At 44.1% G+C, this 16,155-nt stretch overlaps 1 protein-coding gene across 1 annotated transcript in view; it reads right to left on the bottom strand.

Annotated features, from left to right (window-relative positions):
• Positions 1 to 16,155, bottom strand: part of Fkbp5 (FKBP prolyl isomerase 5) — an 82,349-nt gene that overhangs the window by 38,761 nt on the left and 27,433 nt on the right. The window contains exons 2-3 of the mRNA XM_038342232.1: positions 6,833 to 6,958; positions 2,627 to 2,771 (exon numbers count right to left, since the gene is read on the bottom strand). Of these exons, the coding sequence (XP_038198160.1) occupies positions 2,627 to 2,771; positions 6,833 to 6,937 (250 nt within the window). The 5' untranslated portion in view covers positions 6,938 to 6,958. The remainder of the gene's footprint in view (positions 1 to 2,626; positions 2,772 to 6,832; positions 6,959 to 16,155) is intronic.

Below are 16,155 nucleotides of genomic sequence, written 5' to 3'. Positions count from 1 at the left end.
CATCAGTGAAGATGATGACGGACAGTCTAAAAGGCTACAGGAAGAGCAACGGGCACGCGAGCAGTCCGTGCATTTTTCAATAAAGTTTTTACAGTCAGGCTCATAATAGTTCTATTTAAACACTAACGTCCAGGAGGGTGTGACGGTGCATGCCTTTAGTCCCAGAACTCAGGAGGCAGAGGCAGGCAGACCCACAGAACAAGTTCTAGGACAGGCAGAGCTACATAGAGAAGACTACATCTCAAAACAAAACAAAACACTAAAGTCAAACTAGACTCCCCAAATTAGCATGGAACTTCTTTTTGGAATATCTCTATGCATTTCCTTGGGAAAGGAATACTATAAAGGATCAGTGAGCTCCAGAGACGGTATGTATACTTCTAGTTTATATTAGCTTTTATCTTGAAGTAGCTACTGTTAGAAACTATTAATATAAAATCTAAATAGCCTGGCTATCTTTTTTATTTTTTTTCTCTTTTTCTGAGAAAGGGTCTTGCTGTGAAGTCCAACTCAGCCTTGAACTTACTCTTAACATGCCTCCAGTGCTGGGCGGTTTTATATCAACTCGACCAAAGCTCGAGTCATCTGAGAGGAGGGAGCCTCAATTAAGAAAATGTCTCCATAACATCAGGCTGTAAGCAGGCCTATAGGGCATTTTCTTAATTAGTGATCTATGGGGGAGGGTGCAGCCCACTGTGGGTGGGGCCATCCCTGGGCTGGTGGTCCTGGGTTCTATAAGAAAGCAGGCTGAGCAAGTCATGAAAAGCAAGACAATAAGCAACATTCTCCATGGCCTCTGCATCAGCTCCTGCCTCCAGGATCCTGCCCTGCTTCACTTTCTGTCCTGGCTGCCTTCAGGGATGGACCACAATATGGAAGTGTCAGTCAAATAAACCCTTCCCCCCACAATTCGCTTTGGTCATGGTGTTCACCACAGCAACAGAAACCCTAACTAAGACACCTCCCAACTACTGGGATGAGTGTCTGTATGCCTGGCTTGTGTTTCTTTGTTTTACGGTCAACTGAGACCACACTGTTTCTGACCCTCCTGCCTCCAGTCTCCCAAGTGCTGGGATCATGGGCCTGTACCACTATACAAAGGATAAAACGCTAGGGGAGCACTCTAACAACTGAAGAACACCCCAGTCCTGAGCTGTCATTTCTAGTGATATAAAAGTGAACTGTGGGGTTGGAGAGATGGCTCAGAGGTTAAGAGCATTGCCTGCTCTTCCAAAGGTCCCGAGTTCAATTCCCAGCAACCACATGGTGGCTCACAACAATCTGTAATGGGGTCTGTTGCCCTCTTCTGGCCTGCAGGCATACACACAGACAGAATATTGTGAAAGAAAGAAAGAAAGAAAGAAAGAAAGAAAGAAAGAAAGAAAGAAAGAAAGACAGACAGACAGACAGACAGACAGACAGACTGACTTAAAAAAAATGAACTGTGCTTTAATTTAATATAAGCCAAAATGAATTCATTTGTTTACTTCTGACTGAAGATGTGGGGAAAGTACAAGCCCACACAGAGAGCTAGGAAATGGTAGAAAAGCGGGGTCACAGACTTCTCAGGTGATTGTGTCAAAAGTGGACAGGAGGTTCAAAAAGTCATTTGCAATGCGGGATCTGAGAGTTCATTAAAGGTCTTTTCAGACTGTGTTGTGCCAACACCACCGGCCCAGCATGTACTTTGAATGGACTACTTGTGCATACTTGACCTTATTTATCTGCCGAGTTAGGAAGATATTCCAAAGGTAACCAATTTCACTGTCTAGCAGAAAAATCCCTCACTTATACCCATGGCTCTCTCACAGAAAAGGCTTATGTCTGAGGAAGCTGTAAGCACACAGCAGACACCGTTTTTTTGTTTTGTTTTGTTTTGTTTTGTTTTGTTTTTCGAGACAGGGTTTCCCTGTAGTTTCTAGAGCCTGTCCTGGAACTAGTTCTTGTAGACCAGGCTGGCCTTGAACTCAGAGATCCGCCTGCCTCTGCCTCCCAAGTGCTGAGATTAAAGGCGGGCGCCACCACCGCCCGGCTGTAGACACCAGTTTTTAAAACCTTTTACCTGAAAAGACAGCAACACAGTGTCAGCCGTCTTCCTCATTCCCTGTCAGGAAATGCCTGCTAAGTCTGAGTAAGCACAGTCCTCCCTTTCACGTACAGCTGGGGTTTCACGGAAACATGGAGCTCTCCAGTTCCCAACTACAAGTGCAGAGGCTCCCTGAAGACGGGTGTGCACACAAGGGCTCTGCTCGTGCCGCTCTTCCACACTGCAGAAGCACCACGTGGCTCACGGGCTGGGTTTGCTAACCGACAGCCCCCTTTGTGTGAACGGTGAGGGAGAGGCAGTGGTAACACAGTGGCTGCTGGCAGAGATGGCTGTCTCGGCCATGCTCACACCAAGGCACCAGGGGTCTGTGCCTCTGAAGGTGTTAGTCTGTCATTGCAAACGTTGGCTGTAAAGACATCCTCTTCGCACTGTCACGAAAAGAACTGATATCATGGATCCCAAAGGGTCTCAGAGACTCCTGGGGATCTGTGGGCCACACTCGCCAGACACAGGCTTCACTGCTTCTACAGAATACAAACACAAACAAATCTAAACAACATTGCAAAAATTGCCTCTTACCTTTGCCCAGGCTAAAGACAAAGGGCTCATTTCTATCATGGCTGGAATCAAACTTCTTCCCATTTGACAGCTTTCCTTTGTAGTGGACATAGACTCTGTCACCAATCATCGGGGGCTCATCACTGTTCCCCACTCTTTTGACAATCTAGAAAACACAAGCACAAGGGGAAAATGTAGAGCTTCTAATTGATAAAAGAATTAAAAGACCACACGGGCTACTCCACAGTGCCCAGACAGATGTGCAAATTCCCTCTCATTCCTCAAGGCTTTCGTCATTGCTCTTTTGGAAAACAGTCTTCCCGTATCCCTTCATGTTACAGTCAATATTACTACTACTGCAGCACTCTCTCAAAACAACTAGGCAGGCGCAGGGGTGAATGGATCACTGCAGGAGACAGCCTGGGCTACAGGTAAGCTCTGGGCCAGCTAGGACGTATTGTGAAACCTTATCTCAGACAAAGCAGAATTAACCAGCTGCCTCAGCTGGCTGGCTCAATGCTTCACACTCTGATGTTAAAATCTCCTAAGACACAGACGGATGGGCAGACTAAACGTACATAAACTGAACTAGGCCACAGCGTGCAACACCTCACCTCTTCAACAGCCACTTAGACAGCCACAGCAAAGCTTCAAAGATTGGCTTACTTACTTCCCCCTTTGCTAAAGATAGATCATGACTCTACTCTGCTATTCCCCGATGCAACAAGTCACATTTCCATTATTTAAACAATCTGTAAAATCTAGACTTGGATGATACCAAGTAACTTGTTTTCTAGTTAAAAAAAAAAAAAAGAAGGAAAGAAAGAAGGGAAAAAGAATAACTCCAAAATGAAAAATATTTGGTTATTGTAAAATCCAGAATATTTCTTATTCTAATGCAGCTGATCAATTCTTGGAAAAGAAAATTTATTCCTGGAGTGTGGTGGTGCAACTTAGCCTGTCAATCATCTAGGGTCATTTTCAGCAGTACCTAAGACAGCAAGCAGTTAACACTTGATAACATCCTCTTTGGGAAGTTTGATTTTCATTTAAATAATTACTTGCTTTTAAATTCTTGGAGATGTGTCTCTGCAGCCCCACCCCACATAAACACCGTGAACTTAGATTTCTCAACTTTCTCAGCTCAAATGCCGAATCTTTTGTTTTGTTTTGTTTGAGACAGGGTTTCTCCGTGTAGCCCTGGCAGTCCTGGAACTTGCTTTGGAGACCAGGCTAGTCTGGAACTCACAGAACTCTCCTGTCTCTGCCTCCAGAGTGCTGGGATTACAGGCATGCACCACCACTGCCCACTAGGCTCAAATATTTTTTTAAAATTTTTTTTTTAATTTTAAATATTTTTTAAAAATATTTATTTATTTATTCATCATGTATACAATATTCTGTCTGCATGTATGCCTGCAGGCCAGAAGAGGGCACCAGACCTCATTACAGATGGTTGTGAGCCACCATGTGGTTGCTGGGAATTGAACTCAGGACCTTTGGAAGAGCAGGCAATGCTCTTAACCGCTGAGCCATCTCTCCAGCCCCCTCAAATATTTTGTAAAGGAAAAAAGGCAACACTGCTCTTCCAGGCCTTTCTCTCTGTTTGGTTTGTCAAGACAGGGTTTCTCTATGTTGTCTTGGCTGTCCTGGAACTTCTCGATAGTTCAGGCTGGCTTCAAACTCACAGAGATCCTTCCTCTGCCTCCCTGTGGGATTAAATGTATGCACTACTATCACAAAGCTTCTTCCAGGCCTTAAAAGAAAAAAATTCAAAAGAGTAATTTTAAAAAAACCTATTTGAAATCCTTAAGAAACTCTGGTTCCAACTTGCATGTGACACTAGGGCCCAGTGGCAGTCATGGGTGGGGATTTGCACCTGAGGACTATTAAGAATCCCCAGGCATGTGGGATGCATTGTGGGAGTCAGAGGCCAGCCGCAATGGAAAGAGATACGACAGCATTACTCCGGAGCAGGTGGTGGGTATGCGTGTGTGCTCTGTGTCTGTCTCTGTCTGTCTCCCCAGCAAGATGAAACTTGTGCTTAAGTCTTACGTTGTCTTAAAGATAAAAATCTAGTCAATTAATTTGAAAAATGCAAACCCAAATTTTATTTTTCTTGATTAGTATTACTATAAATTTTACAAATAGAGGATGTTAACAATGCTCCAGGTAAAATGCTCCAGGTAATAGTTTCCAGACCACCGAATCTTCACCAAAATCCTCATGGTGACTTGGAGGATCTAGACAATAACAGATGTTATGACCTAAAGATCGTCAAACCACAAACATTCAGAATAACCCTAAAACTTGCTGTCTTTAGATTTACTCCCTAGAAGAAAGGCGACTATAGTCTACTGTCTGTCTGTCTGGCGGGCTCTGAGCAGGCTAGGCGGCAATGTGCACCTACTGTGGTCTGAGGAAAGCATGACGTCTGACTGCTACTGAGCCAGTGTTGGGACGCGAGGACTTCAAGAGGGAAGTAGGTTCAGGTGAAATTAATGCCTTGCTTGTGTGATCTCCCGGTGGAAGGACTGGGTTCACCACACAAGTTGTAAAAACCTTGACTGTTTCTTGTTTGTGCCTCCCAGACTGCCTGCCCGCCCCCCTGCTTTCTACAGTGAACAAGATGATGCAGGCGTGCCGTGTTCTTGGACTTCTCAGGCTCTGGCCCTGGGAGCCAAAATAAACGTCTCTTTTCTGAATCACCCAGGATCCTGTTACAGAATACACAGGGTCTGAGGGATCTGAGGCCAGGTCTCTGAATGTGGGACACTGAAAAAAATAAGGGTGATGCTGCGGACAGCCTGAAGTCTCCAGTGTCTTGAGAAGTTTCTTAGAGCTCTGGAGAGGAAGCCCCAGGAGAAGACAGCATGGACTGACAGCAGAAGGTAAGACAACAGGAACACATGGGAGTTCAGGAGAACAGCACAGAAGACAGGCGTCCACATAAGCAAGGAGAGACAGGTCCAACCCACCACCGTCGACACAGGAGCGGCTGGAATTCCACATGGCAGGAACATTGAGAATATGCAAGATAAGCTCATCAGAGAAAATTAACCACATAAACATGTGTGACGACAGTGTGGGACAAGCAAAGGCTGAGTGTTCGAGTCACTGCACCTCTTGATTGCAGCTCATTCTCCTGTAAAATGGGAGAATCTGGCCCACCCTGCTGGCACAGTCTTGTAATCCCAATTACTCAGGAGACTAAGGGAGGAAGATGACAGATTCAAGATCTGCCTGGGTTATAGTGTGAATTCAAGGGCAGCCTGGGCAACTTAGTGAGACCTTGTCTCAAAAATACAAAGCTGGTGATGCTCCTGTCTAGCATCCAGGACGCCCTAAGTACCATCCCCAGAACCACATCATTAAAGGGTAATTAATGCCTCCAGAACACAGCTGCTGAGACGCAGACTAAAAACTATGAGGTATCTGAGGAGAGAGTTCACGGAGAAAGTGCGTGCTGGGCAAGCAGAACCCAGGTTCAGATTCCTAGAGCCGATGTGAAAACCTATTCATGACAGAGGGCGTCCACAGCCCATGGGCTTGCTGGCTACGCTGTCTTACCAAAACAGTGACCTCCAGGAGTGATGAAAGGCCCTGTCTCACAGAGAAATAAAGTGGAGAAGTGACTGAGAAAGATACCCTGACAGATGGCAAGTACACGTGCACACATGCATGCAATACGCACACAATGAAAACTCATGCACACATGCATGTAACACACACGCAATGAAAACTCGTGCACACATGCATGTAACACACATTTATTGTGCTTTAAATCAACAGGAAAGATGACTCAAACATACAGCCTGTGTTCCTACATCCTGACACATAGAAACAGTACCTGTATATAAAGCTAAGTCCTCTGCTTCTCCTCTATAAATTCTTTAGCACAGCTACAGGGTAGCTTCTGTACACTAGAACAGTAGTTAAGACAGCAATCCATCCACATGCACGCTCTGAAGTAAGGAGAGGATGCAGTCTCTTGGAATCAAGCATAACTTGGGCTGTTCTCCAGGACCTAAAATGTGTGTGACCCAGCCCAGCCTCAGCTGCACTTACAGTCTGAAATTAACAGTCCCCATTATGAAGAAGGACGAGAATTGAGCGGTAGGGTTTACTACTTCGCCTAAGTTAAAAACACCAGGCAGCCTGCTCCCCCACAGAAAGGCTGGATAACCCCACCCCCCAGCAGGGCTCCCCAGTCACTCTGTGCCTTACCTTTAGCACTCCTCTGTCTTTTTTGGTAGTAATATCTTCTCCCTGCTCAAGCACTGTGGCTGTTGGGTTTTCTCCATTGTTACTGGTGCCTTCATCAGTAGTCATTTTCTCTTATAAGAAGAAAACCTGCCAAAAGAAAGGTATTTTCTGCAGTGAAAATATCATTTCTTAATGTGCCTGAAAAACCCCTGAGAACTGAGCTTACATAAGACTAATGGAGTTAAAACACCAGAAATAATAACAAAGTATTTGCTGCGCGCACGTATTGATGTCATCAGACAGGTCAGTAAAACATCACCCAGTTCTTCAATTTCCCGTCTAGCCCTGGTCCTAGATTAGAGGGTAGTAGTACAAGCCGGGTCTGCTGGTAATTATACTCCTTCAGAGGACTCTGCAGGGAAAAGCTGCCCTCTCAGAATGTTACAGTATCCTTCTCTTTCAAGAGAACTAAGAGCTTCTCCGGTGCTCTGTTAAAGGCAGGGAGTTATCAGCCAGGCATCACTGAGGTTAAGAAACAGCAGAGACCCAACGCTCAAGAACGCAAGCACTTGTCACCGCTGAACCTTCTGGAAGACTACACTTTCCACTGCTCACTTCAGACAGCTACGGGAGGAGGCTTTAAGGGCTGGGAGTGGTGGCTCATGCCTTTAATCCTAGAACTCAGAGGAAGAGGCAGGGGGTTGCAAAGTCAAGGCCAACCTGGATTACTTAAGGAGCTCAGATTAGCCTGGGGAATAAGATTTCACATCAAGGGGGAACAAAAAGAAAGAAAAGGAAAATCAAAACAAAATCACCCCACCACACACAAAAAGGAGAGAACAAAGTTCCCTTTCCCATCACTCAAGGTGTCTCTCGTAACTCTAACCTGTCTTTCAGATCTAGCCTCTGCTACTTCTCTGCACACACCACACACAGCAAACTGACCAAGTCCTTTCCCGCAGCCAGCCCAGGGCTTTCCCACACCACCCATTTGATAGCTCTTTCTTCTTCCCCCACATGCCAGCTCCACTGCCTACGTGTGAGTCACTCTGCCCATGTTTTACCCTCCTTAGCTCTGATTGAATGTTTTATTTATGAGGCATTCCTGGTAGAGCTAAGGGTCTTAGGGAACACGGCTGCGCATCGCTCATATTCACAGAGCCGAGGTCCTCCTCTGCTCCTACTTGGGCTACTCTAAACCTTCGTTCAGAGAAGCGTGATCAGAACAGACTCTACTCTCACAAAGAGATCTGAATTAAGTGGTAGATTATATATTTTTAAACATGCGATTCACTCTCCCCCCTCCTTTTCCCAAAACAGGGTTTCTCTGTGTTAACAGCTCTGGCTGTCCAGGCTGGCTTCTGAACTCATGGAGATCCACCTGCCTCTGCCTCCAAGTGCTGGGGCTAAAGGTATGTGCCACAGTCCTGTCTACATGAGTAGCTCTTACTGCTAATGTCACCCGACACTTCTTCATGCAATGTGAACGGAGACTGCTCATTCATTTCTGGCCACCCAGACCCAAATAATCACACAGAAGCTATATTAATTACAACACTGTTTGTCCGATAGCTTAGGTACCTTATATCTCAAAATAACTTATTTCTATTAATCTGTGTATTTTACCGCAAGGTTCATGGTTTTGTACCTCTTGCTTCTTGGGTAGCTACATGGCATCCTTGACTCTAACCTACTCTCTCTCTATCTCTTTCAGCTTGGCTATATTCTGCCCTGCCATAGACCAAAGCAGATTCATTAACTAATAAGAGCAACACATATACAGGACAGCCCACATTAATGCAAGGCCAAAAAAAATATTATCAATCATCAATAGGAGAAACAAAACACACTTTCTATGGCTTTAATTTTATACTGCTCCATAACTGAGCAGGGAAAATGAAGAATTACCAATTATTTCCTGGAACAGGTTCTTATGTAGCACAGACTGGCCTCAATCTGGACATTCTCTTGCCTCAGCCTCCTGAGGCCTGAGGTTAAGGACATTACGAACCCAGCTGAGAACTGAGCACTTCAACATTAGGGTAAGAACAGACCCTGTGGGCCCTCTGTTTACAGTCAAAACCGAACAAAACAACTTTTATCCTGTGAAAGACCATTCTACCGTACAACTACTGAGCAGACAACTGAAGTGCAGCATTTTAACTCCTTTCCAAACAAGCTGAGCTTTCTCCAGTGTGAGAGACTTGCTGTGCTGAAAGATCTTCAGAGAGAGCACCGACACCCGAGGCCAACCCCCCACTCTGGATTTCCTAGCACAGTTTATTCCAGAATAAAAAGTCCAAGTGTTTGGCTCAGGGTTAAGTGAAAGCTAGAACAAACTGTTCTCAAACAAACAACGAGAGTCAAGTACCCAGTCTAAATGATGCTGGACTAGATAATAAGAAAAATCAGACAAGCTTCTTGGAAACCCAATGCTCGTGACATATTTTCTGACACGCAGAAACTTGTGTGAAGAACCTAACAGCAGAGAGAGAGACAGCCTTGTACGTATCTGCAGGGAGCAGGTTATGCTCAGTATCCATGGAAGTATGTTTCTGAGGTTCTCACAGATACACGGACCTCGATCAACAGGACACACGATCAAAGCACTGAAGAAATTAAAACTACTATGTGAAAAATTCTTGAGAAAATGGTCTCCAGCACCACCCTAGATCACATTCCAGGAAAGGAGAGGGGCCTTCCCAACACAGGAGAAAGGACCTTCCCAACAAAGGACAAAGGCCCTTCCCAACCCAGGAGAAAGGTCCTTCCTAACAGTGATATAAACGCTTTAACAGGTGATGTGTATCAACACTAAAACCCGAGTGGTGTTCTCGTACCAGGTAGAGAAAAACTAACCAGCAGTAACTGTTTCTGAATGCACAATGGCCCTAAAGTCCGTTCAAAAATCAACTCATAAGGATTGTCTGGCAGTGCTGGCCATGCCACATTACGGAACTCTGAGGTCTTGGTTCTGAGCACACATGGGCAGTTGACTGTGCGTGCCATTATACCAAGCAACACCAAACAGGACTGCCTGCAACCCCCTGGCTCAGAATGCAGGCTCCTGTGCACTACCAGCAGCAGTGTTTTTGCTGTACATATTGTTTTCTGCTCTGATAGAAACATTATAGGTTAGTGACATACAATGAGTACCTACCATCTTTCTACTCTCGTTTCTTGGCATGGAATATCAAATTAGTCTATCTTTGAGTTGGACTGTACAACAAATGTACATGACCATCTGTTGGTACGCATATCTGCTTTCATCTTTAACAAACAGTAAAAATATATGTACACCAGCTGGGCGAAGGTGGCGCACACCTTTAATCCCAGCACTCGGGAGGTAGAGGCAAGTGGATTTCTGTGAGTTCAAGGGCAATCTGGTCCACAAAGTGAGTTCCACGACAGCCAGGGATGTAATCCTGTCTTGAGCCACCCCCCACCAAATACATATATACATACATATACATATATATACATGTATATGTGTGTATGTATATATATGCATGTATATGTATATATACACACACCAAAGAAGTTTTACAGTAAATTATTACTGATTTATTATCAGTAAATATTCAGTTTGTACACCTACTTAATATACCTGTATGTCTGGGATTACATAAGAATTACTTGGTCAAAGGGGTCATGAGTGTGAACAGAAACCCAGTCTAAGCAATAGCCTTTTAACAGGTGACATGCGTCTCAACCAAAGTCCATTGCAGCAACAATCAGATAAATGCTTTCATGGTGCTGAATGGGAGGCATATATTATTTATGGGCTGTTTCTCTAAAAAATATTTAACTGGAAGGCTGGAGAGATGGCTTTGTGGTTGAGAGCACCCGAGGACTGAGGTTCGATTCCTAGCACCCACAAGGTGGCTCACAACCATCTATAACTCAGATCTAGTAGATCTGACACCCTCTTCTGGCCTCTACGGGTTCTGTATGCAGAGGGAACGCAGACACATATGCAAGCAACACCCATACACATAAAATTAATTAATTAAAGAGAGAAAAAAATGTTTTCTCCAGCCAGGTGCGTGCTGGTGGTGGCAGCAGCATACACTGCCTGCAATACCAGCCCTTAGGAGGTGGGGGCAGGAAGATCCAGGGGTTAAGCATTAGTCTTAGCTACATAAGACCCTCTCAAAAAGGTCAGCCCTAAACACATGCAAGCAAAGCTACATGACCTCGGAAGGTTGTATTTATAAATTTATACATACAAACACGTAACAATAATAATTAAAGAATAAGGACATGGATTTGAGAAGGGGGCCCAGAAGGAATAAAAAGGGAAATGATGTAAATAAATATTCATATATGAAATTCTCAAAAGAAAATTAATTAAGTTAAAAATAAAAGGTGAAAAGGGAAAAAAAATTGGCTTGCTATTCAAATAAGTAACAAATCCCCACACGCCAATTTGCTGGCTCTGTAAGTGCCAACCTGACAAAGGAACTTATTCAGTCTTTAAGGGAAGCAAGTATTAGAAAGCTCAGAGCACGGCTCCTGACAGAACTGCTGAGTCCATGTGAAGAAAAGTACCAGGAACCCTCAGAACAAGAAAACAAACCCTTTCTCGAGTTTCCAAGACAGATAAGTCTTAAAAGAATAAAGAAATAAACTAAATTTTCCAAATATTTCTCCTGAATTCCATGTAGGCCACTAGAAGTATAGGTTTTTGTAAGCAAACAAACAAATAATCTTACTTTATTGTGTTACATAAAAAAGACAGGACGATTCTTAAAACCCTTTGAGGCAAACTGAAGAAGTTTCACTATTTTCCACTGGAGTCTGTGTTCTTTCCCCACCCTAGTTTTAGTCTGGATTTAAAGTCACTCTTACCTAATGCTATTATTAATTCATGATAAAGCTTATTGTACTGCACCAGCTAAAGGGGGGAAATTGCTTCCCAGTGCCGCAGAAAGGGAACACACAGTTCCTTCTGTTATGGACGTGTCAGATAAGCACGCACTCTCAAAGCGCTAGTCAGCAAGCACCTGAGACGACAGTCAGTATTCATCAACAGGGGACTGAGAGCTTCCGTTAACTAACCAAACGGCTGGACCTCCCACACTGACATAATTCTCGTACCAGTGTCCACACCAGATCACCCTAGGCGACAGTGTTTTGAAGCTGCTTGACGCCCTGATGAGCAGAGGTACCCTGCAGGTCTCCCATCCTCACGGTGTGCTCCTAAGTCTTACCAGACAGATGTCAGGCCTTTAAGTCTCATCCTTCGGGCTTCTTACTAACGCTGCTAACTAACACTGTCGCCCTCAGGATTACTGTAGAACTTTTTTTTTTTTTTTTTTTTTTTTTTAAATATTTTATTTATTTATTATGTATACAACATTCCTTCCATGTATGCTTGCATGCCAGAAGAGGGCACCAGATCTCATTAAAGATGGCTGTGAGCCACCATGTGGTTGCTGGGAATTGAACTCAGGACCTCTGGAAGAACAGTCAGTGCTCTTAACCTCTGAGCCATCTCTCCAGCCCACTGTAGAACTTTTGAAACGCTGTGGATGCCGGGACTCCGAGCCGGTGTCAGGGCACACTGCATGGTCTCAGTGTGAAGCCAGATGTGGCTGAGAACCACGGCTTCTCTCAGTTTTCCTCCACTGTCCTTTTCGCTCTGTGCGGGAAGAGATTTTCTTTGATGGAATTTTTAGATCACCATTTGGTCAGTAGCTATGGCCAATGTTTTGTTTAGTCTGTTCCAGAGACTTTCTTACAATCAATCAGTCATGTTTTCATCTTTACATGATGTTTATTAATTGACTGTGCATTTCCTTAGCACTGTGTAACTTCACCTCTCTCTTCAGCTACTCCTCAGACTAAGACAGGACACCTCTTCAAAGTAAGCATTTGCTAAAGGTTGTTTAAAAAGGCAACACGAAGTGCTGAGTTTGTGTTCCCTGGTGTCCTCAGAGCACTGGGCAACGGTGGGGACGGGAGAGGGACGGCAGGGTCTCCTGAGTGTGAACGTTAGGCAGGAGAGGGATGAAGAAAGATGCCAAGACGATAGCTGGAAAGTTCGGTATTCGCAGCAGGGTTTTAGAAGAAACAAATGCTCTAGGCAGAGGGAAGTAAAGGTTTAGCTGTGTAAAGGACAAGTCCTGTTTAAACTCATAAGGGAAAGAGTAAAGAGAATGAAAAGTAACAATTCAAGAAAAGGACGCTTGAAAGCCTCCTCAGTAATTACTCACAGGTGCCTAATTACAACTAAACCGACAGTTGCAAAATAAAGATTTCTTTTAAACATATTCTTATTTTAAATATGAATTTATTTTATGTGCATAGTATTTTGCCTGAATGTACGTCCGTACACCACATGTATGCCTGGTGCTCACAAAGGCCAGAAGGTGTCAGATTCCCTGGGATGATTTACAGACAGCTGTGGGTGCTGGGAACTGAACCTGGATCCTTTGCAAGACCAATCTTTCCAGCCCCAAATCAAAGTATTTCCTTAAGTGGGTGGTCATAAAAATGTCTGAATATTTGGAAATGTGAGCCATCATGTTACAGTTTGTAAAACGATGAGTTGCATGTATGTGTAGCTGACAGTTATCTAGCTAAGCCTGGAAGCATTAAACACTCAAGTCACCAAACTACGAAGGAAATCTTCCTTAGATGAATCTTCATTCAAAAAGCACACCATTGCCATGCCACTGTGGCAGATGAAGTGTGTCTCTATGGTGCCCAAGGATGACTTGATCTCCTAGGTACTGAGTTATGGATGAGACCCCAGGCAACACAAACTGCTTGTATCTGAATGTGTCACTGTAACTGCAGCTAACAGGGTGTGCAGACATCTAGAGTCACCTGACTACAACTGCACAGACATAGCACCTAAATGTCAAATGTCTGTTCTCGTCATTTCCCCTTGGTTAAGATGGCTGCAGACATCGTCTGTATGCATGTTTTGAGATACTGAGGTCCTGAGCTTGAACCCCAAGAGGGGAATCTAAGCCTATGCTGTACCAGGCACTGTTCTAATGTTTCCACTATGACAACAGAAACAAGCATCTCTAGGAAACTTACATTTGGTGATGGCAGACACAGCAGAATGAATCTCTGCAACTCTGGTCGTGTTGTTGGGTTTTTTTTGAGATAGAGTCTCACTATGTAGCCCTTGATAGCCTGGAACTTGCCAAGTTAACCAGGCTAACTTCAAGTTCCTCGCAAATGCTGAGATTAAAGGGTGTGCTACCATGCCTGCCTCCGTGTTTTTAATCAAAAAAAAAAAAAAAAAATCAAATTTCTAGTTGGTACCAGAGTGGTTGATTATTAACTTGAGGTGACTCATTAACACCTAATAGTTTAGTTCCAATTTGCTGCTGATTTCTAAGAACAGACCACCAGAAGCCAATAAGCCCCATAGGGTGGAGTGTGTTCCTTTTTTAAGCCCCACTACTTATAATAAAGGGCACATAAGCGGTACCTACAAATGGCGAGGAGAACTGTGATTTTCAAAAGCAGTTAAAACAACGACAGGAAAACACCAGGCACGATACAGAATCAGTGCTAAAATGCCATGACGAGCTGACTAGAGTTCTCTAAATCGGGAAAAAAAACATGCTGTACCCAACCGTAACTTTAAAATTAAAAATAAGATGTGTTTTTCCTCAGGAGCGTTAACTAAGAAAAATGGGCGTAATTAACCATGTAGGTGTCAAGTGTACTGAAGAACACCTGTGTATACACAGCAAGCAGAGGACCAGGACCGCATCTCACCATCCCTGGAGGACACACTGGCTAGTGATGGGGGAAGAGTTGTGATGAAGGGAAAAGAAACCTAGAACCAAAGTTTTATACACTATCACGTCCCAGAGCTGGAGACAGGGTCAGCTGTCAAGAGCACTGACGGCTCTTACAGAGGACCTGGGTTTGAGTCCCAGCACCCACACAGCAGCTCACAACCACCAGTAATTCCAGCTCCATACTTACTATCTGACCCCATCATCTGGCCTCTGCAGGTACTACACACACACACACACACACACACACACACACACACACACGGTGCACAGGCATACGTGCAGGAAAAGCCATACACATAAATAAAATATTGCATTCTCCTGAAATAAACCACTCTCATTCAAACATTTCAATGTCAATCAAGCAGATGTGGAAAACATGGCTTCCTTGTGTTTCTTTTTCTCCCCTTGTGTTTCTTAAAGGTCATTTTTAAGTCCAAAAGAAAAACTGTAAACAGGCTTCATCACAAGAGTTGAAAATGCAAAAGAATGATTTCCTTAGAGTACTAAAAAGTACACTAATACTTTCTAAGTTATCGATAAAAATAAATTTCCTGCACTTTAGAGATAAATTACAGCAAAATTTAATATATAACATCTGTCTGTAGTTTGTATACCTTTCTAATTTCTGGAGATATGAATATTTGTGAGCACATGGAATAAATCAGCTCTTTAAAAAATAGCATTTTGGGTCTGTGAACAAGCCTTCCTCCCCTAAGAACAAAAACTTTGGCCACGGAGGCTGACGGCCAGAAGGCGCCCCCTTATCTACAGGCCCTGGCTGCGGAGCCTTCGCCCTCAATTTCTCTAGCTATAAACTGCAGGGGTTAGGCTAAAACAACACTCCAACTCTGAGGCTTTATATTTAGAAATCACCTTTAATGAATAAATCTATGCTTTATGGGAAGTCAGATTTGACAGGTGGAAAGGGAAAAATTCCCAAGGAATAAAAAAGTTATTTTAGTATTATAGAGCTCAACTTTCCATTCTAGCCCGCGGGGGGGGGGGGGTAACTGTGAGCTCCCCTAGCTTCTGTTGCTGCTGTAACAAGACTCACTGCCTGAAACCACGTAGTTCCTAAATCTGCAGTTCTGAGGTGAGATGTGCAGGAAAGAGAGAGCAAGCAGGGTGCATCCTGCCTATGGGACAAAAGGGAACCGCTCTCTTGGCCTTCCCCAGATTCTAGGTGCTACCTACAGTGTCTTTGCCAGTGGTCCCCTTCCTCCGTCTTCAAATGCTGCATTTCTTTGTTCTTTCTTAAATTGATTTTTGGTTTTTTCTTTGTTTTTGTTTTGTTTTTTGAGACAGGGTTTCTCTGTAGCTTTTGGAGCCTGTCCTGGAACTAGCTCTTGTAGACCAGGCTGGCCTCAAACTCACAGAGAGCTGCCTGCCTCTGCCTCCCGAGTGCTGGGATTAAAGGCGTGCGCCTCCACCGCCCAGCTCTTAATTGATTTTTCAATGTTATTCATTTGTGTATGCCTGTATAGGCTGGAGGGGGACTTCAGGTGCCTTCCTGAGGTGCTCTCCACCTTATTTTTTTGTAACAGGGTCTCACTGAATTTATACCAACGCATA

The sequence above is a fragment of the Arvicola amphibius genome, chromosome 9 (genome assembly GCF_903992535.2).
Source record: "Arvicola amphibius chromosome 9, mArvAmp1.2, whole genome shotgun sequence".
Classification (NCBI taxonomy): Eukaryota; Metazoa; Chordata; class Mammalia; order Rodentia; family Cricetidae; genus Arvicola; species Arvicola amphibius.
The sequence above is the reverse complement of the archived record's forward strand: the minus strand, read 5'-3'. Positions and strand labels throughout refer to the sequence as shown.